The following is a 26,726-nucleotide window of genomic DNA, read 5'->3' as shown; positions in this document are numbered from 1 at the left end:
AATAGGTCAAGTGTATATGTAATGTCGTTATAACACTAAACATTGCTGCATCATACTTTTAGATTCCAGAACATGTAGTGGAGTGTATGATATAAGTGTATTCTTGAACAAACATTTGGGGGGGGAAAATTCGATAAGCTATGTTTTCAGGCTCAATTACCCCTAGTCAAGTTGATGCTGGCAGCATGCAAACTTTGTGCTGCCTGCTCATCAATATAATTGCAGGATGCAACCCATTGCAAAACGTGCTGCTGACTGGCTGCATGCTCAACAGGGGACCCAGCAGCATGCATGGCTAGCATGAAGTACAGCTAACCTGCACTTCTTGAAGATAGCCTGCACCTCTTAAAGTAGAGACGCACTCCGGCTACAGTAGCTGCTGGAACCATCTCAGGTAAGCTTTGCTGGAAGAAAGGAGACTGCAAATGGAGCAACAAGCCAGAGAGAGGGCTCCCAAGTTCTCCAGTGTGATGCTGGAGGCCTGAATGATAGAGGTGGAAAGGAGGAGAGAGGTGATGTTTCCACAGGGGGCCAAGTACTCTCTAAACGGAATGGGAGCAGGTGGCCATGGAGGCGAATTCCTGGAGTCTGGCTCCAAGGACCTGGCTGCAGTGCCAGAAAAATTTTAGTGTTCTCACAACATACCATAAAAGGGAATACCAAAGTTTTCTATAGACATATAAATAGTAAAAGTGTGGTAGAAGGAGGAATGGGGCCGATCAGGGATCAAAAAGGGGACTTAACCATGGTGGCAGAGGGCATAGCAGAGATAGTAAATGAATACGTTGCATGTGTCTTACCAAGGAAGAAGATACAACCCAAGGAATGGTGAAAGAGGAGGTAATTCAGACATGAGAACAGTTTAAAATTGATAAGGAGGAGGTATTGTATAGGCTGTCTGTACTTAAGGTGGATAAGGCACCAGAACCGGATGAGATGCAACCAAGCCTACTGAGGGAAGTGAAAGTGGAAGTTGCGGAGGCACTGGCCATAATTTTTCAGTCTTCCTTCGACTCGGGGGTGGTGCCAGTGGACTGGAGAATTGCAAACTTTACACCCTTGTTCAAAAATGGTGTAAAGATAAGCCCAGCAACTACAGGCCAGTCAAGTTAACTTCAGTGATGGGGAAATTTCCAGAAAGAATAATTTGAACAAAATTAATACTCATGTGGACAAATATGGGTTAATTAAAGAAAACCAACATGGATTTGTTCAGGGAAAATCATGTTAACTAACTTGCTGGAGTTTTTTGAAGAGGTAACAGAGGAGGTTGATGAGGGCAAAGCATGTGATGAACATGGACTTCCAAAAAGCATTTGATACAGCGCTACACAATAGACCTGTGAGAAAAGTTATAGCTCAGGGCATAAGCGGGACAGTAGCAACATGGGTATGGAATTGGCTGAGTGACAGGAAACAAAGAGTAGTGGTTAATGAATGTTTTTTGGGCTGGAGGAAGGATTGTAGTGGAGCTCCCCAGGGATCAGTGTTGGAACCCTTGCATTTCCTGATATATATTAATGACCTAGACCTTGGTGTACAGGACACAATTTCAAAGTTTGCAGATAATATGAAACTTGGAAGCATTCTGATCTGTGAGGAGGATAGTGTAGAACTTTAAAAGGACATAGACAAGTTGGTGGAATGGGCGGACAGATGGCAGATGAAGTTCAATGCAGAGGAGTGTGAAGTGATTCATTTGGTAGGAAGAACATGGAGAGAAAATATAAAATAAAGGGCACAGTTCTAAAGAGGGTGCAGGAACAGAGGGACCTGAATGTATATGTGCATAAGTCATAAGGTGGCAGGACAGTTTGAGAGGCCGGTTAATAAAGCGTACAGTATCCTGGACTTTATTAATAGGGGCATAGAGTACAAGAGCAAGGAGGTTATGTTAAACTTGTATAAGATACTAATTCTGCCTTAACTGGAGTATTGAGTCCAGTTCTGGGCACCACACTTTAGGAAAGATGTGAGGGCATTGTTGAGAGTGCAGAAAAGATTCATGAGAATGGTTCTAGAGATGAGGAACTTCAGTTATGAAGATAGATTGGAGACGTGAAGACTGTTTTCCTTGGAGAAAAGAAGACTGAGTGGAGATTTGTTAGAGGTATTCAAAATGTGAGGGGTCTGGACAGAGTTGATTGGGAGAAACTGTTCCCACTTGTAAAAGGATTGAGAATGAGAGGGCACAGATTTAAAGTAATTGATAAAAGAAGCAAAAGTGACATGAGAAAAACTTTTTCACGCAGCAAGTGGTTAAGGTCTGGATTGCACCGCCTGCGAGTGTGGTGGAGGCAGGCTCAATTGAAGCATTCAAAAGGGAATTAGACTGTTATATGAAATGGAAGAATGTGCAGGATTACGGGAGAATGCAGGGAAATAGCACTAGGTGAATTGCTCATTCAGAGAGTTGGTGCAGATGTGATTGGCCACATGGCCTCCTTCTGCACTGTAACAGTTCTGTGATTCACTGGTGGTCAAGGTCCATCAATGCATCTTCAAATGACATCTCCTACCCGCTGCAGCACCAGTCTCCCACGCTGGTCAATGCACTACAGCCCCATCACTTAGCAATCAGGACTCATGCCTAATATTCATATGCTCCACCTCACCCTCACACTTACCACTGCTGCTAGCCTCACACCCACACCTTGCAGTTTCCACATACCTCCAGCTATTCAGCTATGGCAGCCACATCATCCAAACGCATTGCAACATTCTTACTACTGTCATGGTCCTGTAGTTTTTTTTTCTGGGAATATGCGGTTTGCCTTTAAGACTTGCAAGGGATCAGTATTGCTGCAAGAACCAGAAAGCCTCAGGAGTTGTAGGAAGATGTATTTTCGTTGCCTTAGAAACAGCCATTTGGAGACTGCGATTCAAAGGGTGCATTCTCGATACCATGGAAACAGCCACTGGGAGTGAGTCTCATGCGATACATTTGTTACAATTCAGTTTTCAACTGGCTTTTTAGTTGAAGACAGCTTGTTCTAATAGAACACACAAACAGAGGATACAGCTGTGGTGTTCAGACACCTGAAAAAGAGCTCTCAACCATTTAAACTGAAGGAATAGGATTTTCGTCTGTTTAATTATTATCTCTCAAAATTCTAAAACATCAACCCAAAACAGAGATCTCTGGTAATTTAAATTGAAGAAAGGGAAGTTAGACTGTGACAATATTTTGTCCCTCAAAAACTCTAAAGTCAGATTGATATTGTTGAAAGTGTTTGCAAGTTGTTAATTGTTGAAATTCGCTGGAGAAGGAAAGCAACATTCTGTGAGGACTTCGAGCAACATCCTGTGAGGACTTCAAGCAACATTGGACTGTAAATTTGCAAGGATTGTAATTTTTTCTATTTTAAATGTTTATATTTTGACCGAGTATGGCATCAAGGAGCCCTCGCAAAACTGAGGTCAATGGGAATCAGGGGGAAATCCCTCCGCTGGCTGGAGTCATACCTAGCGCAAAGGAAGATGGTTGTGGTTGTTGGAGGTCAATCATCTGAGCACCAGGACATCACTGCAGGAGTTCCTCAGGGTAGTGTCCTAGGCCCAACCATCTTCAGCTGCTTCATCAGTGACCTTCCTTCAATCATAAGGTCAGAAGGGGGGAATGTTCGCTGATGATTGCACAATGTTCAGCACCATTCGTGACTCCTCAGATACTGAAGCAGTTCGTGTAGAAATGCAGCAAGACCTGGACAATATCCAGGCTTGGGCTGATAAGTGGCAAGTAACATTCGTGCCACACAAGTGCCAGGCAATGACCATCTCCAACAAGAGAGAATCTAACCATCTCCCCTTGGCATTCAACGGCAATACCATCGCTGAATCCCCCACTATCAACATCCTAGGGGCTACTATTGACCAGAAACTGAACTGGCGTAGCCATATAAATACCGTGGCTACAACAGCAGGTCAGAGGCGAGGAATCCTGAGGTGAGTAACTCACCTCCTGACTCTCCAAAGCCTGTCTGCCATCTACAAGGCACAAGTCAGGAGTGTGATGGAATACTCTCCACTTGCCTGGATGGGTGCAGCTCCAACAACACTCAAGAAGCTCGACACCATCCAGGACAAAACAGCCCGCTTGATTGGCACCCCATCTACAAACATTCACTCCCTCCACCACCGATGCACAGTGGCAGCAGTGTGTACCATCTACAAGATACACTGCAGCAATGCACCAAGGCTCCTTCCAAACCTGCGACCTCTACCAACTAGAAGGACAAGGGCAGCAAATACATGGAAAAACCACCACCTGCAAGTTCCCCTCCAAGTCACACACCATCCTGACTTGAAACTCTATCGCCGTTCCTTCACTGTCGCTGGGTCAAAATCCTGGAACTCCCTTCCTAACAGCACTGTGGGTACACCTACCCCAAATGGACTGCAGCGGTTCAAGAAGGCAGCTCCCCGCCACCTTCTCCAGGGCAATTAGGGATGGGCAATAAATGCTGGCCTGGCCAGTGACGCCCACATCCCATGAATGAATAAAAAAAAAATATTTTCATAGTGTTTAAGAATTTAGTTCTTCTAATTAAAGAGTTAATTTGTTGATTTAAAGACACCTGGTTTGGTTAGCCTCATTCGGGGGTTAATAGATGGTAAAATTTGATTGAGTCTTTCTTTAATTTGGAAAGTTTAAATATTATGTTAGCTGATCTGTGGAGCGACAGGATTGAATTAACAGTGCGTTGTTCCCACCGCAATCAGAATCGTATATTTTGACTGGGGCTTTGACTGGAGCGGTTGGTTGTAACACGACTGACATTCTTTCCTCTCTCCTGAAGGACAAGGTCACACATAACCACAGGGAGCAGCAGGGAACCAGTGGGGGGATAGGCACACTTGCATCTCCTGAGCCCTTTGGAGAATACGGTGCTTCACATTATAAGGCTGGCAGATAGTGAGGCCATTACATTCGGTATCGCTGAGAATGTTCAGGATGTCGGTATGTTCTTACCTTATGTCCCTTCGCAAGTTCCACTTCACCTTTATCTTGCAATCTAAAATGAACCTCTTGCTGTCCATCCCTCCCACATTTCCTCACCACAACCCTCCCCTTTTGCATTTTTGCGTTCAGTTAACTATGGTTTGCTGCCTGGCCGGCCAGTGATGCCTCACTCTGAAGGGCATGAGCAACTGCAGACTTCTGATGAAGTAGCACCGTCATCTGATCTGACAATCACAGCCACCAGCTCAGCTACTGGCACTGCCTGTATATTAGAGAGTAGTATAGACATGGGATCAGCACCTGGTGAGTCACTGAACACGAGTGGGCTGCAGACAGAAGAGGGGAAAGGGTAGTATCTGTGCCAGCTTGCTGGAGGTGAGGTCGCACACGAATTCTGCTGCAGAGGACTCAGATGAGGACTGCGATGGTGCAACTTCCAGGAGAACGCTGATGGTCATGCACACTGAGATGCTGGTGCATTGACTAGCTTGCCACAGAGCCTGCTACCACCGTCAAGGGGCATGGAGAAATCCAGTTCCAGCTTGGCACAGAGCTTTGTGCAGAGCTTGAAGCTCATCCTTTCGAGGGTGGAAACAGTGGCCAACTCCATGACAGCACTTGCGACCCAGCCGTGATGCAGCATCTGGTGGACGATATCTCAGCTTCCACTACAGCACAGGCAGAAGTTACCCAATGTCTCAGTGCTGCAGTGGAAGCTCAGACTGAGATCATAAGATCCATGCTTGTTGCCATGCAAGGCTAGCTGGGTGCCAGACAGGTCAAACTGTTGTTATCGTGGCTGCAAATACTATTGCTCAAACTGGCTTACAGGCTCTACAGCAGTCCAGCAATCTGTGCTCCAGCAGATAGCTAGGATTAATGAGGTACCGCCCTAGCTGTGTAGCAGTAGTTCCATGGAGCATGAACCTGCTGTTCTCTGTCAGGATGACAGCATTCGGCCTCCCACCATTGCCACTCTGCCAGTCCCCTTTCAGTCAGCCAGCCCAGACTGCTGCCATCTATGCCAAGGTGGTGCGGTCCAAAGCCGGGCCCTCGAGGGCATCCTGCAAGGCCATCTGCAGTGTCCCCCTCTGAAAGTCAGCAACTTCCACAAGCCATGTTGCAGCCACTGGGATAGCACAGCTTAGGGGCACTAGGCTAGGCAAAGGCACCCGCAAGAGAGGCACTAATAGAATGTACTGGGGGGGAATTGTTCAGTTTTGTATGTATTATTGGACATGTTGGTGGATAAAATTGTTATGGAATTTTTTAATGGTGTTTTCATTTCAGGATTTTGACCAACGCTGTGATAGTACATTGTAACAGGATGGAAAGGTGGAGTATTGTGGAGCAACGGTAAAATGGGGATGTGATTTCATGGGAAGCAGAGTCTGAGTAACTGTCACGAAGAACCCATCCGGATCGAAGAGGACCCGACTGCCTCCTCCCTTCCTCCTCTTCCTGTTCCTCCTCCTGAGGTGCCTTCTTAGGGCCTGGTGGCAAGGGCTATACCCTCATGCAAACAAGGTTGTGGCATACATAGCACACCACCGTGAACTTGGAGACTCACTCTGGCGAGTAATGGAGGACTCCCTCCCCCCACACCCCCGAGCAGTCCAAGCAGAGGAACCATTCTTTGAGGTTGCCGTTTGCCTGCTCCATGAAGTTCCTGCTGGCAACATGGCTCTCATTGTAGGCACACATCTCATGTGTGGTTGGGTGGCAGTGGGGAGTCATGAGCCAGGTGTGGAGTGGGTAGCCCTTGCCTCATCAAGAAGCAGCCAGCCTCTGGTTCATCATGGTGGCCCGAAGATGGCGGGTACGGCTGACTGTCGCAGGATGAATGGGTCGTAACTGCTACCAGGATAGCAGGCATTCTCTGACAGGATGCTCTGGGCATTGCTGCACACCAAATGCTCGTTCATGGAGTGATAGCCCTTGCAGTTGCGGTACATCTCCCTGTTAATATGTGGGACTTGCAGAGCCACGTGCGTGTAATCAATGGCACCCTGTACCATGGGGAATCCCACTAGCATGGCAAAGCTACCTACTTGCTCCTCCTCCTTTTCCCAGGTAAGAGAGAAGGTGATGAAGTTCCCTCTCTTTCTGTACAGGGCCTCTGTCACTTCCCTAATACAGTTATGCACAGCAAACTGTGAAGCATTGGAAATGTCACTTGCTCTCACCTGGAAGGATCTGCTGGCATAGAAACTGAGGGCCACAGTGATCTTCATGATTGTTGACAGCGCAGTCCCCAACATGCTCTGTGGCTGTGGGTCCAGTTGGCGGAGATGGCACAATTCAGTGACCACCTCCTTGGTGAATTGTAGCCTGGTTCAGGTGGAGATGTGCTCTCTGAAGATCCTTGGCGGATATGGCCTTCTATTGAGAGCCCCCCTCCGACTCTTCCTCCTCATCCCTCTGTGTACAGCTTCCTTTCTCTGCTACATTTGCTCTATGTCCTTGTCATTTTGCAACCTCTCTGACCTTCTTGTCAAAGTCCAGCACCACCCTCTTGTGAGTCCAAAAACTTTTCCAAACTCCTCCAAAACACAGAACACAGTACTTCCATAAAATCATTGTATGTTTACAGCACAGAAGGAGGCTATTCAGGTCATCATGTCCATGCTGGCTCTCTGCAAGATCAATTCACCTGGACTCACTTTCTGCCTTTTCCCTGTAGCCCTGCGAATTTTTTCTCTTCAGATAATGATCCAATTCTCATTTGGAGGTCTCAATTGAATCTGCTTCCACCACATTCTCAGGCAGTGCATTCCAGATCCTAACCATTCGCTGTGTAAAAAACATTTCCTCGTGTTGCTGCTGCTTGTTTTGCTTTAAATCACTGTTCTCTGGTTCTCGACCCTTGTGCCAACAGGAACAGTTTCTCCTTATCTACTCTGTCCAGACCCCTCATGATTTTGAATGCCTCTATCAAATCTCCTCTTCATCTTCTCTTCTCCAAGGAGAACAGCCCCAGCTTCTCCAATCTATCCACGTTAACTGCAGTTCCTCATATTTGGAACCATTTTCGTGAATCTTTTTTGCACCCTCTCTATTGCTTTTGCATCTTTCTTAAAGTGTGGTGCCCAGAATTGGACACAATACTCCAGTTGAGGCTCATACAGATTTATCGTAACTTCCTTGCTTTTCTATGCCCCAATTTATAAAGCTCAGAATCCCATATGTTTTATTAACCACTCTCAATCGGCCATGCCACCTTCAATGACTGTGCACATATAACCCCAGGTCTCACTGCTCCTTCCACTCACTCTGCAACAACAGAAGAAATTGAAAAGCACCTCACCTGGAAGTCCCATGGTGATCCCTTTAAATAGCTTTAGTGGGTGGATCCCTCATGCAGCTGAACGCATGTTCAGCTGGGACTGTTTAAGAAAGGGTGTTAACCAGACCTGCGAGGTCCAAAGTGCTGGTTTGTTGCCTTCTGCTGCCTGGAAGGATCCACTGGGTTAAAAGTTGAGGGTCATAGTGATCTTCATGGTCCAAAATGGCAGTTTGTGTGCCAAATCAGTGCTAGATGCTGTTTGACGTCATAATTTGCCCACTCTGCATGCTTTTGGTGCACGTGTGGCATGCCTGTGTTGGTGCCTGTACTGTTAGCCCAGGCCGTGCCAGAAGTGACTGGAAGAAGTCCAGCTGACCTCATTGAAGTTTCAGGCATCCCCACTATGGAGCCAAATTTTGTGACCTCTGTTTTATTTGGTATAACCCTGATAACGCCAACTGTTGAAGTGCTTGTCTTTTAAAATATTTCTTCACTTTCTCCCCTCACGCCTCATGTTCCTGGGCACTCACCATATTTAACTGAGTGTGACTATAGGAGTAAAGTTTTTAAGAGTTCTTCTCCTAGGTTTGTACTGCTCAATTTAAGCTTATAAGCCCAGTTTAGGGCAAATAGAAAGTACTCAGCCTCGGCTTAGTGATAGCACTCTTGCATGTGAGTCAGAATGTAATGGCCTGAATTTTATTCGGGTGCCGCGCTCTGCAGCGGGGGGGTGGTTCATTAGCATCACAGTGACGAACCGCATCCACCCCCCCCCCCCCCCACATATTACGTGGGGAAAGGCAGAACATCCAGCATAGTAAGAAACCATTTGACAGCTGTGTAGCAGGTGCTGGGGCCCTATTTAAAGTGCTCCAGCACCTGCTTCCTGACAGCTGTAAAAGAAATACATACCTCACTGTTGAAGAGTGGGGCTGCTGTCAATGTGGCAGCAAAGCAGAAAGTGCTGGAGAAACTCAGCAGATCAGGCAGCCTCTGTGGAGAGAGAAGCAGAGTTAACTTGACCAAGTTCACAGACCTGAAAGTTAACTCTGCTTCTCTCTCCACAGATGCTGCCTGACCTGCTGAGTTTCCCCAGCACTTTCCGCTTTGCTGTCACATACTTATCCTGCTGTGTCCCAGTGTCCTGTTTAGTTGCGATCCTCTTGTTGCACTCAAGTATAACATTCCTTCTTGTAGGCGTGCTGCACCTGGATGAATAATCTTAATTTCGCACATTCCAGGATGTAAGACTTAAATGTACCATAAAAGGCAAATGCACCACAGAAATTAAACCATAATGGAAGAATAGTTACATACCATGGGTTTCTAATCATCTGACTGTGAAAAGCCGCAAACTAATATGCATTTGGAATCTGTATTCATTTTTCTGCAAACTGTTATGTGAAAAGACAATTAAACAATTTTTTTAAGAAAACAGGAGAATATGTTCATATTCTAGCTGCATTGCCTGTTAGAAATATTACACCAATAACTGTGATCAGCTGCTGCAGAAGCAAAGTGTTCATGAACATCTGTCGATCTGTAGTAGTTGTAGTAGTTGAAAAACCATGACAACAGCACAGATTTCCTCACTAGTCCTGCATTGGTTTTCAAACACGTGCAAGACAAACCTTGAAGCCAGAAGTTAGAGCAGTTACATGGTGGAGTCACCTTTGTATTTAAAGGACCTCAACAAAAGTCGAGGATGGCAGAGGGGTGCTCTAGGGTGGCCCCACAGTTCAGCAAAGCCTCCCTGCTCATTTTTCTCCAGGCTGTGCGGGCAAGGTGGGAGGTCATTTTTGCCAGCGATGGTAACAAGAGGCTCTCCTGCCTGACCAAGGCAACCTGGCTGGAGATGGCAGAGGAGGTGAGTAGCCGTGGGACCATCCGGCGTCAAAGGGTCTTATGCCGGAAGAGGATGAACGATCATTCTCCCAGCCAGCTGGGGCCCTCTAAGCCTCGTATGCACAGGGTACGGCCGCCAAAGTCATCCACAGCCAAAGGGCCATCATATCAGCAGCCTTCCTACAGTCAGGCTGCTAGCACAGAAGTGGCATCACATAGGAGAATCTACAAGCATTTCCAAAAAGCATGATGACACAAATGGGTCTGCATGGGTGACACAGCAATGCTGAAAGGCCGAAAACAAAATCGTCTTCATCAACATGTGCGTTGCTTTTATTGTGTGAATGAAGTGTGCCAGCATGTACCTATTATGTCCCTTCCCATTACATCATTGGCCTTACAGAACTGCCAGTGTATGGAATAACATCATTGCCATGCCAATATCACTCATGTGCGTCTCCACGGATGCAGTAATATGGACATTGGCTCAGTATTCTGCTGCCAATAATGGTGGTCGTAAAGACGTTGCAGATGTGGACTGCTGCACAACAGGTGAACAAGGGTGCTGTGTGGCTTGCAGAGCCCATGGTGGTTCCTATGGCATGGAGAACCTTTGATCAATGAGGCACTGTCGTGCATCCCTAGCTCGCTGCTCGCCCTGCATGTGGTGCCTGGATGCTGTCTGTCATCCCATGTGCTTTTCCTGCTATAAGTCGTCAGCATCCTCATTGTCCGAGGTTGAGTCCTGCTCATGTCTCTCCTCATCCTGCAAAGCCTCTCCCCTGTTGCGTGTGTAGTTGTGCAGAGCGCAGCAGACAGCAACGATGCGAGCTACCCTTTCCGGTCCGTACTGCAAGGCACCACCCAATCTATCCAAGCAGCGGAATTGCATTTTCAGCCTGCTCAAAGGTGGTTCCTGTAGCTCCTGTGGCTGGTGGCTGGTGTTGTATCTCTCCTCTGCAGCAGTGCTAGGGTATCTCACCAGTGTCAGGATCCGTGTATGCAAGGGGTCGCCCTTGTCTCCAAGAAGCCACCCCTCCATCTGAGCCATTTCAGTGAAGAATTAAACCGGACGAACCATCCGGCATCGACTTAGGCATGGAAACGACAAACGGCAGACCCAGTCCTGTCGACCCTGCAAAGTCCTCCTCACTAACATCTGGGGGCTTGTGCCAAAATCAGGAGAGCTGTCCCACAGACTAGTCAAGCAACAGCCTGACACAGTCATATTCACGGAATCATATCTTACAGACAATGTCCCAGACGCTGCAATTACCATCTCCGGGTATGTCCTGTCCACCGGCAGGACAGACCCAGCAGAGGTGATGGTACAGTGGTATACAGTTGGGAGGGAGTTGCCCTTGGAGGCCTCAACATCGACTCCAGACCCCATGAAGTCTCATGGCATCAGGTCAAACATGGGCAAGGAAACCTCCTACTGATTACCACCTACCACCCTCCCTCAGCTGATGAATCAGTATCCCTCCATGTTGATCACCACTTGGAGGAAGCACTGAGGGTGGCAAGGGCGCAGAATATACTCTGGGTGGGGGACTTCAATGTCCATCACCAAGAGTGGCTTGGTAGCACCACTACTGACCGAACTGGCCGAGTCCTTAGTTTAGTTTATGTTTTAGTTTAGAGATACAGCACTGAAACAGACCCTTCGGCCCACCGAGTCTGTGCCGACCATCAACCACCCATTTATACTAATGCTACACTAATCCCATATTCCTACCACATCCCCACCTGTCCCTATATTTCCCTACCACCTACCTGTACTAGGGGCAATTGCTAATGGCCAATTTACCTATCAACCTGCAAGTCTTTGGCATGTGGGAGGAAACCGGAGCACCCGGAGGAAACCCACGCAAACACAGGGAGAACTTGCAAACTCCACACAGGCAGTACCCAGAATTGAACCCGGGTCACTGGAGCTGTGAGGCTGCGGTGCTAACCACTGCGCCACTGTGCCGTCCTAAAGGACATAGCTGCTAGACTGGGTATGTGGCAGGTGGTGAGGGAAACAACAAGAGAGAAAAACATACTTGACCTCGTCCTCTCCAGTCTGCCTGCCGCAGATGCATCTGTCCATGACAGTAGTCGTAGAAGTGACCACCACACAGTCCTTGTGGAGACATGTCGCGCCTTCCATTGAGGATACCCTCCATCGTGTTGTGTGGCAGTACCACCGTGTTAAATGGGATAGATTTCGAACAGATCTAGCAATGCAGAACTGGGCATCCATGAGGCGCTGTGGGCCATCAGCAGCAGCAGAATTGTACTCAACCACAATCTGTAACCTCATGGCCCGGCACATTCCCCACTCTACCATTACCATGAAGCCAGAAGACCAACCCTGGTTCAATGAAGAGTGCAGGAGGGCATGCCAGGAGCAGCACTAGGCACACCTCAAAATGAGGTATCAACCTGGTGAAGCTACAACACAGGACTACTTGCATACCAAACTGCGTAAGCAGCATGCAATAGGCAGAGTTAAATGATCCCATAACCAACAGATCAGATCTAAAAGCAAAATACTGCGGATGCTGGAAATCTGAAACAAAAACAAGAAATGCTGGATTCACTCAGCAGGTCTGGCAGCATCTGTGGAAAGAGAAGCAGAGTTAACGTTTCGGGTCAGTGACCCTTCTTCGGAACTGACAAATATTAGAAAAGTCACAGATTATAAACAAGTGAGGTGGGGGTTGGGCAAGAGATAACAAAGGAGAAGGTGCAGATTGGACCAGGCCACATAGCTGACCAAAAGGTCACGGAGCAAAGGCAAACAATATGTTAATGGTGTGTTGAAAGACAAAGCATTAGTACAGATTAGGTGTGAATATACTGAATATTGAACATCAGCAAGTGCAAACCTGAAGAAAAACAACCTGAAAAAAACAGTGGGTGAGCAAACTGAACAAACTAAGATGAACTGAAATATATACAAAAAAAGATTGTAAAAAATGTAAAAAGGAATGCCAAAAAAAAAAAAAGGAAGAAAAAATAACTAAAAATGACTAAAAATGAAAGTAAAGTGGGGGGCTGTCATGCTCTGAAATTATTGAACTCAATGTTCAGACCGGCTGGCTGTAGTGTGCCTAATCGGTAGATGAGATGCTGTTCCTCGAGCTTGCGTTGATGTTCACTGGAACACTGCAGCAATCCCAGGACAGAGATGTGAGCATGAGAGCAGGGGGGAGTGTTGAAATGGCAAGCAACCGGAAGCTCAGGGTCCTGCTTGCGGACTGAGCGGAGATGTTCCGCAAAGCGGTCACCCAGTCTGCGCTTGGTCTCCCCAATGTAGAGGAGACCACACTGTGAGCAGCGAATACAGTATACTACATTGAAAGAAGTACAAGTAAATCGCTGCTTCACCTGAAAGGAGTGTTTGGGGCCTGGGATAGTGAGGAGAGAGGAGGTAAAGGGACAGGTATTACACCTCCTGCGATTGCAAGGGAAGGTGCCCTGGGACGGGGACGAGGTGGTGGGGGTAATGGAGGAGTGGACCAGGGTGTCGCGGAGGGAACGATCCCTTCGGAATGCTGACAGGGGAAGGGAGGGAAAGATGCGACTGGTAGTGGCATCACGCTGGAGGTGGCGAAAATGGCGGAGGATGATCCTTTGGATATGGAGGCTGGTGGGATGAAAAGTGAGGACAAGGGGAACCCTGTCACGGTTCTGGGAGGGAGGGGAAGGGGTGAGGGTAGAGGTGCGGGGAATGGGTCGGACACGGTTGAGGGCCCTGTCAACCACAGTGGGGGGAAATCCTCGGTCTAAGCTCTGCAGTCCTGCCACATCCAGCTGTGCATGGTGGTGGACAATTAAACAACTAACTGGAGTAGGTGGCTCCACAAATATCCCCATCAGCAAGGCACAAGTCAGGAGTGTGGTGGACTACTCTCCACTTGCCTGGATGGGTGCAGCTCCAACAATACTCAAGAAGCTCGACACCATCCAGGACAAAGCAGCCTGCTTGATTGGCACCCCATCTACAAACATTCACTCCCTCCACCACCGACGCACAGTGGCAGCAGTGTGTACCATCTACAAGATGCACTGCAGCAACGTACCAAGGCTCCTTAGTCAGCACCTTCCAAACCTGCGACCTCTACCAACTAGAAGGACAAGGGCAGCAAATGAATGGGAACACCATCACCTGCAAGTTCCCCTCCCAAGTCACACACCATCCTGACTTGAAACTATATTGCTATTCCTTCACTGTTGCTGGGTCAAAATCCTGGAACTCCCTTCCTAACAGCACTGTGGGTGTACCTACCCCACATGGACTGCAACGGTTCAAGAAGGCAGCTCACCATCACCTTTTCAAGGGCAATTAGGGATTTACAATAAATGCTGGCCGAGCCAGTGACGCCCACATCCCATGAATGATTAAAATAAAGAACAGCAACAACAGCTGGGACTGGCACAGGATGAAGGCAGCTGCCTGGAAAGTGGGCACAGATTTGCATGTATTGTTCCGGTGATCACATACGAGCTGCATATTGATTGAGTGGAAGCCCTTACGGTTTATGCATTCAGCTGGTCACCCGGCGGAAGTCTTGATGGCCACATGGGTGCAATCTATGACCCCATGCACCTGTGGGAATCCCGCAACGGAGCCGAAACCGGTGGCTCTCTGGGCCTGGTTCTCTGGGTCCATCTTGAAGCGGGCATAGTCACCAGCCCTCCAGAATAGGGCATTGGTGACCTCCCTGATGCAGCGGTGCACTACTGACTGTGTGGCCTCACAAATGTCTCCGATGGGCCCCCGAAATGATGCAGAAACGTAAAAATTGAGAGCAGCTGTCACATATAGGGACACAGGCATAGGATGACGCGCGAAGCCCCTGGGCTGCATGTCATCATTCATAGGTCACAGAGATGAATATCCCCCCTCCCTCCTCCCAGTATGCAGAGTGAGACCCCTGAAAACGGAACTTACCTTCGTTGGGGAAAAATTCTGCCTCCAGCTTTTCTGCTCGGGAACAGGACGGCATGTGATGGCTGCCCGTTCAATGTAAAATCCAGAAGTGTACATTGAGAGATGGCGTAATCTGCATAATCTGTAGAGGTAAGTACAGTTTTGAATATGGTAATTGGATTGCCGCCGCCGAGTAGCAGGGGGGCCACACTGAGATCCCCCCGCCGCCAGTAATATGCGGCAGGCCCTTCTCGATGTCGGGGGTCGAGGCGGGCCTCTCACTGCAGAATTTTACTGACCCACACGCCGCCACCCACGGTATCGAGGGGCCGGGAAAATTCTGCCCAATGAGGTCAAGCCCCACTCTAGGTATTTTAACACATAAGATTGACCCTCCAGTGTAGCACTCAGGTTGTGCTGTATTGTCGAGAGTGCTGTCGTTCATGTAAGATATTAAACTAAGTCCCTGTTTGCCGTTGGGTAGCCACAAAAAAAAAGCCCGAGGCACTGTTTGAAGTTCTGGTAGCCTGGCTAACATTTATCCCTCAATCAACACTACCAAAACAGATTAACTCTTATTTCCTGCGTGAAGGACCTTCCTGTGATAATTTTTCTTTATTGAAATAGTGACTAGAATTTTACAAAATTGGCTGTCAAGCACTTTAGGATATTCTGAGATTGCAAAAGGTGCTTTAATACTTTACTCTGTGACTGTTGCTGTGATTTTACTTCCTCTATTTTCATGATGAAGTGTCTGAGTTGTGCTTGATGTCTCCCCCATAAATACGTGGTTGACATTAGTAGCCCCGTTGGCATGGCACCACATTTATAGACTGGTACAGTGTGTTGGATCCGCAATCCATTGTGGCACCTTATTATCCTCTTTTGTTCTGAAAAATGCATTCACTGAGAATTATGATTATTCGATACCATAGGAGGTAAAAGTCATTGTAAATATAGTATAACACACAAGACTAGCTTAGGCTTTGTTCTGATTTGTTTTTTCCAGCATCCGCAGTATTTTGCTTTTATTTTAGGCTTTGTTCTGATTGGTCTGATCATTGTAAGCAAAATACGCCTGAAATGTTAGCTGTCTTTTCTCAGCTTCCATCATTTGCAGTTTTTTTTTTGGTTCTAACCTCATTGTGTTAAATATGAATTGGCAACCTTTTTGCTTTTTGTGCCCATATTTTCTCTATTTTATGGTGTGTTCAGAATGAGGATTGGAGGTTACATTCTGAAAGCGGCCACACTTAAAAATAAATAGCCCTGGAGTCAGAACCAGTGCTAAAAATCTAGTTATATAACAGGTGACATTGCAATCAGTCGTATTGTGGCAAATGCTAATCATAAATCATCTACTGAGTAAAGCATCATATTGTGAACAGCAAACAAATAGAGATTTATTTATAATTAGGGAGGCACAAGAACACATTGAGACCAGGAAATACTAAGACCTGTAATTATCTGTCATATATTGACAAAAACTCTGATCTATTTTTAATTGTTGAAGGCTTAACAGTCTCTAGAATTGTATAAAGTAGCTATGTAGTAGAGTCGAAGAGACTTAGTAGTTGGCAGGAAAAAAGACAGAGGCGCAAGGGGAGAGCCAACTGTGCAACAGCCCCGACAAACAAATTTCTCTGCAGCACCTGTGGAAGAGCCTGTCACTCTAGAATTGGCCTTTATAGCCATTCCAGGCACTGCTTCACAAACCACTGACCACCTCCAGGCACGTATCCATTGTCTCTCGAGATAAAGAGGCCCAAAAGAAGAAAGAAGAAGAAGTATAATTAACATAATTGCTGATCCTATGTCCACACCCCCATTTAAATATCAAAATACATTAAATATATATTTATTTTATAAGTAGCTTTAAAATAAACATTTATCTAATTCCTTAACATCCCCCAATCGGCCGTTAAAGAAACATTTGCCAGTTGACCATTTTAGAACCAAGACTCCAGAATGCCAGAATGTGTTTAGTTTAGCACTGCAATGACCTATACTCGTACAATTTGTGAAAAAGGTGTGTCCTGCTGGTCCAAAATTTTATTGACTATAAACTGCCAATTATTCCATCAGTTAGAGATTTATGTTAGGTTACATTAATGGGGTCTCGTTCCTTCAACTCTAAACTTCAACAACACTGACAAACTACCATAATTGCTTATCATTATTGTTCTCAATAGGTCATCCAGGTCCTCTTACCTAGATGAAGACATGGAGTCACTGGCTCTGTGTGACCCCATGTGCAGGACCAGCTGTGAAGTTGAAAGTTTAACTGAAAGCTGCTTTGACAGTGGCATGTCCACAATGAGAGATTCGAATGAATATGATTCTGAAGTTGAATTCAAACATCAAAGGAATTTTGAAAGGCCACATTGTGCGCAAGAGGCCTTTGGAGGTGATGCTTCTGACACAGATGTAAGAACCCATACAAATAATGTGATATTTTAATGGTAATCTTTGGTACGTTGTGAACTGCATTTATTGATCTGCACAAAAATGAATCATTTCCTGTATGAGGAAATGAGTTATAAGTGAACTTTTGATTTGGTGTTTTTGATTAGGTCTAAAATAATTAACAGTGTAAGTTCCCAATTTTAAGATTCTTAAATGTTAGCCATATCCGGTTACTAAATGCCAGTGTTTGGCTGATACAGTGGCACTGTATGCTGCTACACTTGTGCACTTCACCTGTAGTGATTGGGTTTGGTTTTGGGCATAGTGTTCCCCACTCAGAGCAGAGCTCGTCCACTGGGAAGGAAGGAAGGACAATTGGAGGATTACTCAATCTGTAAAAGAGCACCGATAATTCATTGTCACTGGGCCTGAATGAAATTATATGCAAAACTTGATCGGGTAATTAATAATCTGAATTACAAATACAGCTGTCGACATACAGACACAGAGTTGTAAAGCCTAGAATCAGTCACTGTTTGGTCACTGATAATTACAATTAGATTGAGTGATGCCAGTCTTCTACTGCTAGTTCTGTAGGTTAAAATATATTTGCGATTTGTTTGCAGGTGTCTGAAATCCGGGATGAAGTAGCTATTAGCCAGGACAGTACAAGCACGGTTCTGGAGTCGATACCCTCCCAAGCAGTGAGCCGGAGTACTTCTGGAGCCTCTTCATCACAGGGTTATAACTCTGCATTTTCACCACAGGTAAGGCCAATTACAATTTATTAAATAATACGCAGCCTCTGTGCGATCACATCTTTTGTTGTTCAGGTAAATGAAATTGTTACATTGTAAGTAATTGATCCACTGACTTTTGATTTCTGATAGAGTTTTAGCAAATGATACTGAACTCCTCTATGATGGCAGCTGCACTTCATATGTGGCAAAACTATGGTAGATGAATTTCAATATTGGGAAATGTGAAGACATTCACTTTGGAGTTGAGAAAGAGGAATCAACATGTTATATAAAGTTGGTTTGTATTCCTTTGAGTTAGAAGCTTGAAGGGTGAATGGAAGGACGGTCTTTAAAATGATAAAAGAATCTAATCGAGTAGATACAGATCCGGTTGGAGAATCCAGAGCAAGGGGCACAATCTTAAAATAGGAGCTAAACTATTTAAGAGTTATATCAGGAAGTACTTTGTCATGCAAAGGATAGTGGAAATCTGGAAAACTCTCTTCCAAAATAATTTCAAATCTGAGATCAGTATACTTTTGTGAGGTAAGATTATCAAGGGATTTGGAACAAATGCCAGTAAATAGAGTTAAGATGCAGATTAGCAATTATCTAATTAAATGGTGGAACAGGCTCGAGAGGCTGAATCGCTGAGTCCAGTTCCTATGTTTCTAAACCTCATTTTCCACTAATACTGAAAAAGTACATCATGCACAATAGAAATGGAATATTAAGGAATTGAGCAATTTACACTACAGATTTCCCAGGTTCTTGTGTACTTTCTTATTTACATTATGGAAGCTGCTGCAGAGTAGCAGAGTAGTGCACTGATAATTAACCTGATTTTGACACTAATTTCAAGGTACTATTAAGGTTTTCCTTGATTCCTGTTTAATTATAATGTAACTCTCTGTCTGCTTTCCCCTCATAGTCTCTCAATACTACAACCTTCCTTGGGACTAGAGGACAAAGATCTGCTCCCAGTTGCCTGCTCAGTAGTATTTCAGAGCAGTCTTTGGAGCATTTTTCTCTCTGATTCTTTACCATCTATTACCTACACCACAAGATGCCATGTATTAAGATCAAAGCCTCACTCTGAGGAATCACAGGCGTAAATCTTTGTACCACTCACTGGCTGGCCGTACGTTGCAGGCAAATCCAGCAACCAATGGTCCCACAAACAATAGTGAGATAAAACACCCAGTAATCCATTTTGGTGGTGTTAGTTGTGGGTTGAGTATTAGTCAGAGCACTGAATAACCTTCTTACTCTTTTGAGTGGTGCAATGGGATTTTTTATGTCCATCAGTAAAAGGCAGGCATGTCCTCTCTTTAATATTTCATCTGAAAAATTACATCTATGAGAATGCAGCAATTCCTCAGTACTGCGTTCAGTATGCACCTGTCACACTATTAAGAGGACTGTTACTAGCTTGAAAACATCTGGAATGAAATCAACTGTAATAGCTTATCAGGTGTCAGTCTTGGCTCATGGTAGCACTCTCACCTCTGAGCCAAAAGATTGTGGATTCAAGCCCCACTCCAAGGGCTGGATTTTAAGAAGCCCTCAACGTTGGGATCCGTGATGGGGGTGGGGGTGCCTGAAGATGGCCTCGGATGAGGCTCGCCATGGACTTAGACACCGGCAGGGCCCGGCCTGATATTACCATGAGCAGCGAGGCCTCGTGGCGGCCTCCCCCACCACTCGCCAATGGGATGGCAATTTAAAGGTTTAAATAAATTAAAATACCTGAATTAATTAATTTCACGTCGCCTCCTGATGTCCCGCCACGATCTTCACCCCAGCAGCCGGCACTGCTGCGCTTTCGGATCCCAGTCTGGGGAAACGAGGCGGAACACTTGTGGGGAAGGGGGTGGGGGGGCGGAGGTAAGTTTATCAGTGTGGGAGGAAAGAATGGAGCTAAATTAGCATCATGGGTGTAGCGGATGGTGGGAAGGGTTGTAGGTGAAAGTTTGTGCAGTTTTGTGGGGGAAGGTCAGATGGTAAAGGTAAGTGTTGTTGGGGGGAGGAAGGGCAAATAATTAATTTAATTGTTATTGGGAGCTGTGGAACAGGGGCAAAAGAGATGTATTTATTTTTTTTAATTCCATTTAACTTTAAATATTTAAATTTTGCAGTAGAGCTGACAGCCCTTTAAAAAATAACATCAGCTCCTGCACACAGGCAACTGACGCCATTGCCGGGGACGGACAGCCCACCTCCTCCACATGATCAGTGGTGGGGGGAGGGGGGGCAGCCTGCCCCGTCTATATAAATGAGCTGCTGCTCTTTGGCACGGGCCGCCATTTTATCCACACGGCAGGCTTATAAAATTCAGCCCCAAGTCTTGGGCGCATTGGCGCATTGGGCCAATTGGTGTAGGATTGGTGTGGATGGGTGGTTGATGGTCGGCGCGGACTCTGTGGGCCGAGGGGCCTGTTTCAGTGCTGTATCTCTAAACTAAACTAAACTAAACTAAACTTCAGTGCTGTCCTGTCAAAAGTACTGTATTTTTTCAGCTGAGACATTAAACAGAGGATCCATCTGCCCTATCCAAATGGAACTATTTGAAGAAAAGCAGTGGAGTTCTCCTGGTGTCCTGACCAATATTTTTCCCTCAACAAACATCACTAAAACAAATTATTTAGTTATTTGTCTCATTGCTGTTTGTGGAACCTTGCTGTGTGCATAGTGGCTGCTGTGTTTCCTACATTACAAAAGTGACTATGTTTCAATAAACAACTATTTGGTTGTGAAGTGCTTTGGGATATTCTGAGGTTATGAAAGGTGCTATATAAATGCAAATTCTTCCTTCCTTAATTGGATAATGGATTGGATAATTAATAATCTGAGTTGTAAATCTTCACAATTCAATTGTCAGTAGCCAGCCACAAAACTGCAAGGCTTAGAATCAAACACTGGGATGGCCATTGATAATTACAGTCAGATTGACTGAAGCCAGCCTGCTACTTTTAGCTCTGTAGGTTACAGTATATTTGCGATTTGTTTGTAGATGTCTGAAATCCAGAATGAGGTGGCTTTTAACCAGGACAGTACAAGCACGGTTCTGGACTGGAAACCCTCCCAAGCGGTGAGCCGGAGCAATTCTGGAGCCTCTTCATCACGACGCTGTATCTCTGCATTTTCACCACAGGTAATGCCTGTTACACATGTCTAAATAATACTCAGTCTCTGTGACTTCACATTTTTTTTGGTTAGGCAAATCAAAAGGGTGGAATTTTATGCTTTTCCCTGCAGTGGGTTTGGAGGCAGGGAGAGCCTAAAATCGGGTGGGATGGTGGCGGGTGGAGGGGACACTGCCACCATTCCACCTCTGCCGAAAGGCCTTCCTGCCTTGCCGCCAATTGAGGTCCTTAACTAGCCTTAACTGGGTAATTAACCCCCAATTAAGGGCCTTCTCTATATTGAGTTAGCTGATCTCAGCAGTGGTGGACCTTATAATTGTCATCCTTGTCTCCTGGGCTAAGGAATGGAAAAAAGAATTAGCTACGTTTTCATGTCCGATTGCAGTGACTGCAGCTGGCAAGTGACTGTAGGGTGAAGGCAAGGTCAGGCCCTGGTGTGATATTTAATATTCTGTTTCTTCCCTTCACTCCCCCCAATCCCCACCCCCAACTCTTTCCATGATTAAATAGCCTTTAGAGACTTGCACCAGTGATTTCTTGGGGGTCCTCCTGATATTCTGCCATAACTTCAGCAAGGAATTTGTGGAAACACCACACAAACTGTGGAAATGGAAATTTTGGCAGGAGTCGGGAAAATCAAGCCCTTACTGTCCAGGTTCACATGTGAAGAATGGCTGCTTTGGTAAATTGTGGTGGGTTGGGGGAAGGAAGAGAGTTACAGAGATAAAAACATATGTCAGTATGAGTTAGTGGTCTCAGAAGAAGGAGGAAAATAAATACATAAAATGGGTACTTGTATTTATTGCCTGCCAACAAGAATTTGCTGGTAACATGTCCATTTAAGAGCTGATTTTATTTTTTCTATTAGGTCTCTAAGCCCCGTCTAAATGGATCTACATTATTATTGTGCTTCCTGTATTGCACTTACACTTAGTTAAAAAAAGACCTTGGGATATGGACAAATGTTATAATTTTTCAATCTGACTGTTGCATCCAATTATCCATCTAAATGGATGTAGGCGACATCTGAATCAGCCAACAGATTGATTGATTCATTCTAGAGCCAAATGTAATTATTTTGCTCGGCTCAGAACTCATAATTGCCCTTTAAAATGATCAAAATGGTGTTCCGATTGAACCTTGCTCTTCTTTCAGCCTAATAGCACAGCTGGGAACTTCAAATATCCTCAGACAGACAAAGCTTTCAAGATAGTGCTTGCTGGAGATGCAGCCGTGGGCAAATCAAGCTTTCTTCTTCGACTCTGCAAAAATGAGTTTCGTGGGAATACCAGTGCCACTTTAGGTATGTTTCTTCAGTCAATCTTTTTTAAATAGCTTGTTCCCTTATTTTATTCATGTCTTGGTTACAAAATCATTCGGCTTCTGTAGCTTTTACATGACTGCCTATTTTATAAGCATCTGCCAGAATGCCCTTGGACACAATTTACTCTTGTTTATTGTTACGACCAGGTGAGAAAGGAGTCTAGGGGTCCCTCTCAGCCTTCACTTGGTCTTACCTTAACAGGGTTTAATTTTAAACACATTGTGTTTTTAGCCCCCCCTTGGTGAATTCTTGTTCACCACTTTCCAATTATAAGGCAAAGAGGTTTAAAGAAGAAAAGTTGAAATTTATGACACTTGAACTTAAACTCTAATTCGGTTGACACCTATGGAGACACGACACACCCGCACTAGCATGTATACGCGATACACACGTGCAAATAGAGACAGAAAAGAGCAGAAGGAAAATAAAATGGAAAAATTTGAGGCAATATCTGAAGAGTTTTTGTTACGGTTCTTCGAACTCACTGTAGAGACCTTGATTGTAGGTAGATCTTGCTTTTCGGTGGGGCCCAGTATTCTTCTTAAATCCTGTTCACTGAGGAGACTTTTCTCTCTTGGGGTTCATGTGTCTTCAGTGGATTCAGAGGCTTGTGAGAAAAAGATGGGAGCAGACAGGAGAGATCTCAGTCCAGGAGCAAACAGTCTTTCTGAAATCAAACTCTCTGTGGCTAGTTCAAAAAACCCCTGGAACAGCCGGTTAGTCATGTGACCAGCTAGTCTAACCAGTCCTGGATTGTATCATCTTAGCAGTCTCTGGAATGCTCCTCTTACACACAATACCTGGTGATCAAGGTCCATTGTGGGTTGAATGTGTCAGGGAATGGTCCTTTGTCCTTCCAAGCACTGTCTGTTAATATGTAAATATCTTTTTCCAGCCACGGGCTGATCTGTTTAACAAGTCCTTTCCTCGCTCCTCAACAGTTTAAAATCAATGTTCATGACAAAATTAATATGCCTCATTCTTGGCAGGTGGGGGCCTAGCATGACATTTATGTAGAGGTAGATGAGTCTTTGTCCAGTCACTGGCCCTGAAAATCTATAGGACCATGTCTTGCTGTGGAATGTGCTACTGGACTCATTGAAGTTTGCTGGATCAGCAGGTGGGAGCTCCTCAGCTGGGCCTTTGATGCCACCCCCAGCACAAAGCCTGGAAACATAGGAGGGGCTGGTTGGCCCAGGGGTTGCAGGATTCAATTGCAGAAAGTGAAGCATTGTGCTTTCCCCACCTGACCTAGGTGGACTCACTTGCAGCCTCAGCAAGCAGGTATACCTGATTTTTATTGGGTGTAGCAGCATTCAAATTTGGTTCCCACTAAGAACAAGGAAGTGGGAACACCCAGTGTAGGGAGGCACTGGCTCTTCCCGCTAACATGGGGGACCATATTTGGGGCAGATGGAGGATCTGTCTCATAAGGACCCAGGACACCATGCAGAAATCCTGTATAATTTCTCAATCTTCCATTGTAGCCAAAAGGCCTGAGCATTTTCTGGGTCTCTGTATTGCCTTCTTTATCTTTAATGTTTTAATGCAGCATTTATATTTCATAAATTTCATTTATATAGCACTTTTCATGACCTCATGACATCCCAAATGCTTTAGATCCAATGATCTACTTTTGAAGTTCACTGTTATAATGTAACGCAACAGTCAATTTATACTCGGTGAAGTTCCACAAACAGCAATGAGATAATTTACCAGATAATGGTAGGGGAGAACTGTAAACGTTCACTGTCATTACCCCACTAAAACTGACAGCAACTTCAGGAATCTACACGTGCAGATAATACGAGAATCCAGGAGTTAGTGTCAGTGATTCTATGCTTCCCCAGAGGGTACATTGTTGAGGTACCCTCCACCCCCATACTGCAATCAATGGGGAATCTTTGAACTGACAAGAACTTCCACTCTTATGCTGTTAGTCTCACTATAAAAACCCTTGAAGAAGTTGTCTCTTGTTGAGGAGGTGTAACTGGATTTATGACAGCCTACAAAGCTCATAATTACTGCTAAATACTCTCACTGGCTCTGAAAAGCTAATTTGATATTTGTGAAATGTAAAATTTCTCATTATAATATGTAATGACACATATTTTAAATTTTCTTTGAAGATTTGTTTATCTTTTAGCTTCTGTTTTAATCCAATCATAATCATTTATTTTGCTATCTGAAATTTTAAATTGAAAGTAAAGAAATTCCATGCTTTTAATTTCCTGGTTTGCTTCCTGTGAACATTCAGTGTGATTGGCTGCTTACTCTGCTTGCTAACATCATTGCTGCTGCACACCTGGAGATCCCCTTCACTTGGTGTCAGATTTAGACTGTTATTTTCCCGCTTTCTGAAAAGCTGGGCCATATGTTTTAGTGACGCTGGTTGAGGGTAATTATCGGCCAGGACATCAGAATTCCTCTGCCTGTCTTTAAATAGAGTCATGGGGATCTTTTACATCTACCTGAGACAGCAGATGCTATTTTAACATCACATCTGAAAGATATCACCTCCTGACGGTGCAGCACTCCCTCTGCAGTGAACTGAAATGCCAGCCTAATTTATGTGCTCAAGCCCTGAATTGGGCATGAATGACTCTGATTACTAAGTCAAGGCTCATACCTACAGCTGATATTGAGTTTACAGCTGTATGCAGTGTCAAATTTAGGATTACAGATCACACATCTGAATCTGTTGCTCCCCTACTATTGTCTTTTAAATTGTTTACAGTATTTTTTAATAGAAAAAACGTTTTATCTTGAGCGCCATTATCATATTCATGGTCTTTAGAACATGACTAACACTCAGTAACCAAGAATAATAGGCAATGGAACCTCATTAATAAAACTGTAGATCTCATTGTCAGTTGTAAAATGAAGAACCGAGGCAGCTGATAGGTTTCCCATCAGTGGTGGAGTAAGGGGAGAAGGTATGTACAAGGCCCGAGTTTGAGGAATAACAGCGCAGGAAGGGATGCAAGGCTGGAAAGTGCAGCGATAGATTTAGAGTGAGGGCACAGAGACAATTGAAAATGATGGTGAGAATGATAAATTAAATCTGTTAGGAGACTGAGAGGCAGCATTGGCCAGTGAGAACAGATGTGAATTGCACGAAGGATGTTGATTTGGAACCGAGAGGTACCAAAAGTATGGATAAAGATTTCACTGTGGTAGACAATGTGTGCAGATGGATATAAGAACATAAAAACATATGAAATAGGAGCAGGAGTAGACCATACAGCCCTTCAAGCCTGTTCTGCCATTCAGTGCGATCATGGTTCAACTCCGCCTTCTTGCCATTTCCCCATATCTCTTGATTCCCTGAGAGACCAAAAATCTATCAATCAGCCTTAAATATATTTAACAATGGAGCATCCCCGACCCTCTGGGGTAGAGAATTCCAAAGATTCACAATGAATGAAGTAGGAAGAGGCAGGAAGTGTAGGAGTCTTTGGGGTGTGTGCCACTCTTAAACTGGTATTCAGCTTTGGGGACTGCTGAGAGTGACAATACCCTGAAGGAGTGCAGTCCAGACCATGGTACTTAGTACTGTACAGGAGGGAGCAGCAAAGGGAAGCAGTGCAGTTATAGGAGATTCCATAGTCAGGGCAACAGACAGGCATTTTGGCACCCATTATCGTGAGTCCTGTGTGGTGTGTTGCCTCCCTGGTGCCAGGATAAAAGACATCTTGGAGAGGGTGCAGGATATTCTGCAGGAGGGAGGGAGTGAGCCAGAAGTTGTAGTACACATTGGTACCAATGACATAGCAAGGGCAGATATTGAGATCCTACAGTCAGATTTTCAGGAGCTAGGGAGGAAGTTAAACAGTAGGACCTCGAAGGTAGTAATTTCTGGATTACTCCCAATGCCAGTTGCGAGCAAGAGTAGAAATAGGAAGATAAGGAGGATCAATGTGTGGCTTGAAGCACGATGCAATGGGAGGGCTTCAGATTCTTGGGGCATTGGGACCAGTTCTGGGGCAGAACGCACCTATTCAGAAAGGATGGGCTGCACCTCAACAGGACTGAGACCAGTGTCCTTATGGGGAGATTCATTACTGTGATAGAGGAGGGTTTGAACTAAAT

At 45.2% G+C, this 26,726-nt stretch overlaps 1 protein-coding gene across 1 annotated transcript in view; it reads left to right on the top strand.

The window, feature by feature from the left end:
* The window catches only part of rasef (RAS and EF-hand domain containing), a 110,468-nt gene that overhangs the window by 43,546 nt on the left and 40,196 nt on the right, over window positions 1-26,726 (top strand). Inside the window, exons 10-13 of the mRNA XM_068030017.1 lie at window positions 17,211-17,445; window positions 18,051-18,191; window positions 21,178-21,318; window positions 22,466-22,613. Coding sequence (XP_067886118.1) covers window positions 17,211-17,445; window positions 18,051-18,191; window positions 21,178-21,318; window positions 22,466-22,613 — 665 coding nt within the window. The remainder of the gene's footprint in view (window positions 1-17,210; window positions 17,446-18,050; window positions 18,192-21,177; window positions 21,319-22,465; window positions 22,614-26,726) is intronic.

The sequence above is a fragment of the Heterodontus francisci genome, chromosome 4 (genome assembly GCF_036365525.1).
Source record: "Heterodontus francisci isolate sHetFra1 chromosome 4, sHetFra1.hap1, whole genome shotgun sequence".
NCBI lineage: Eukaryota > Metazoa > Chordata > Chondrichthyes > Heterodontiformes > Heterodontidae > Heterodontus > Heterodontus francisci.
This window is presented reverse-complemented; position numbering and strand designations above follow the sequence as displayed.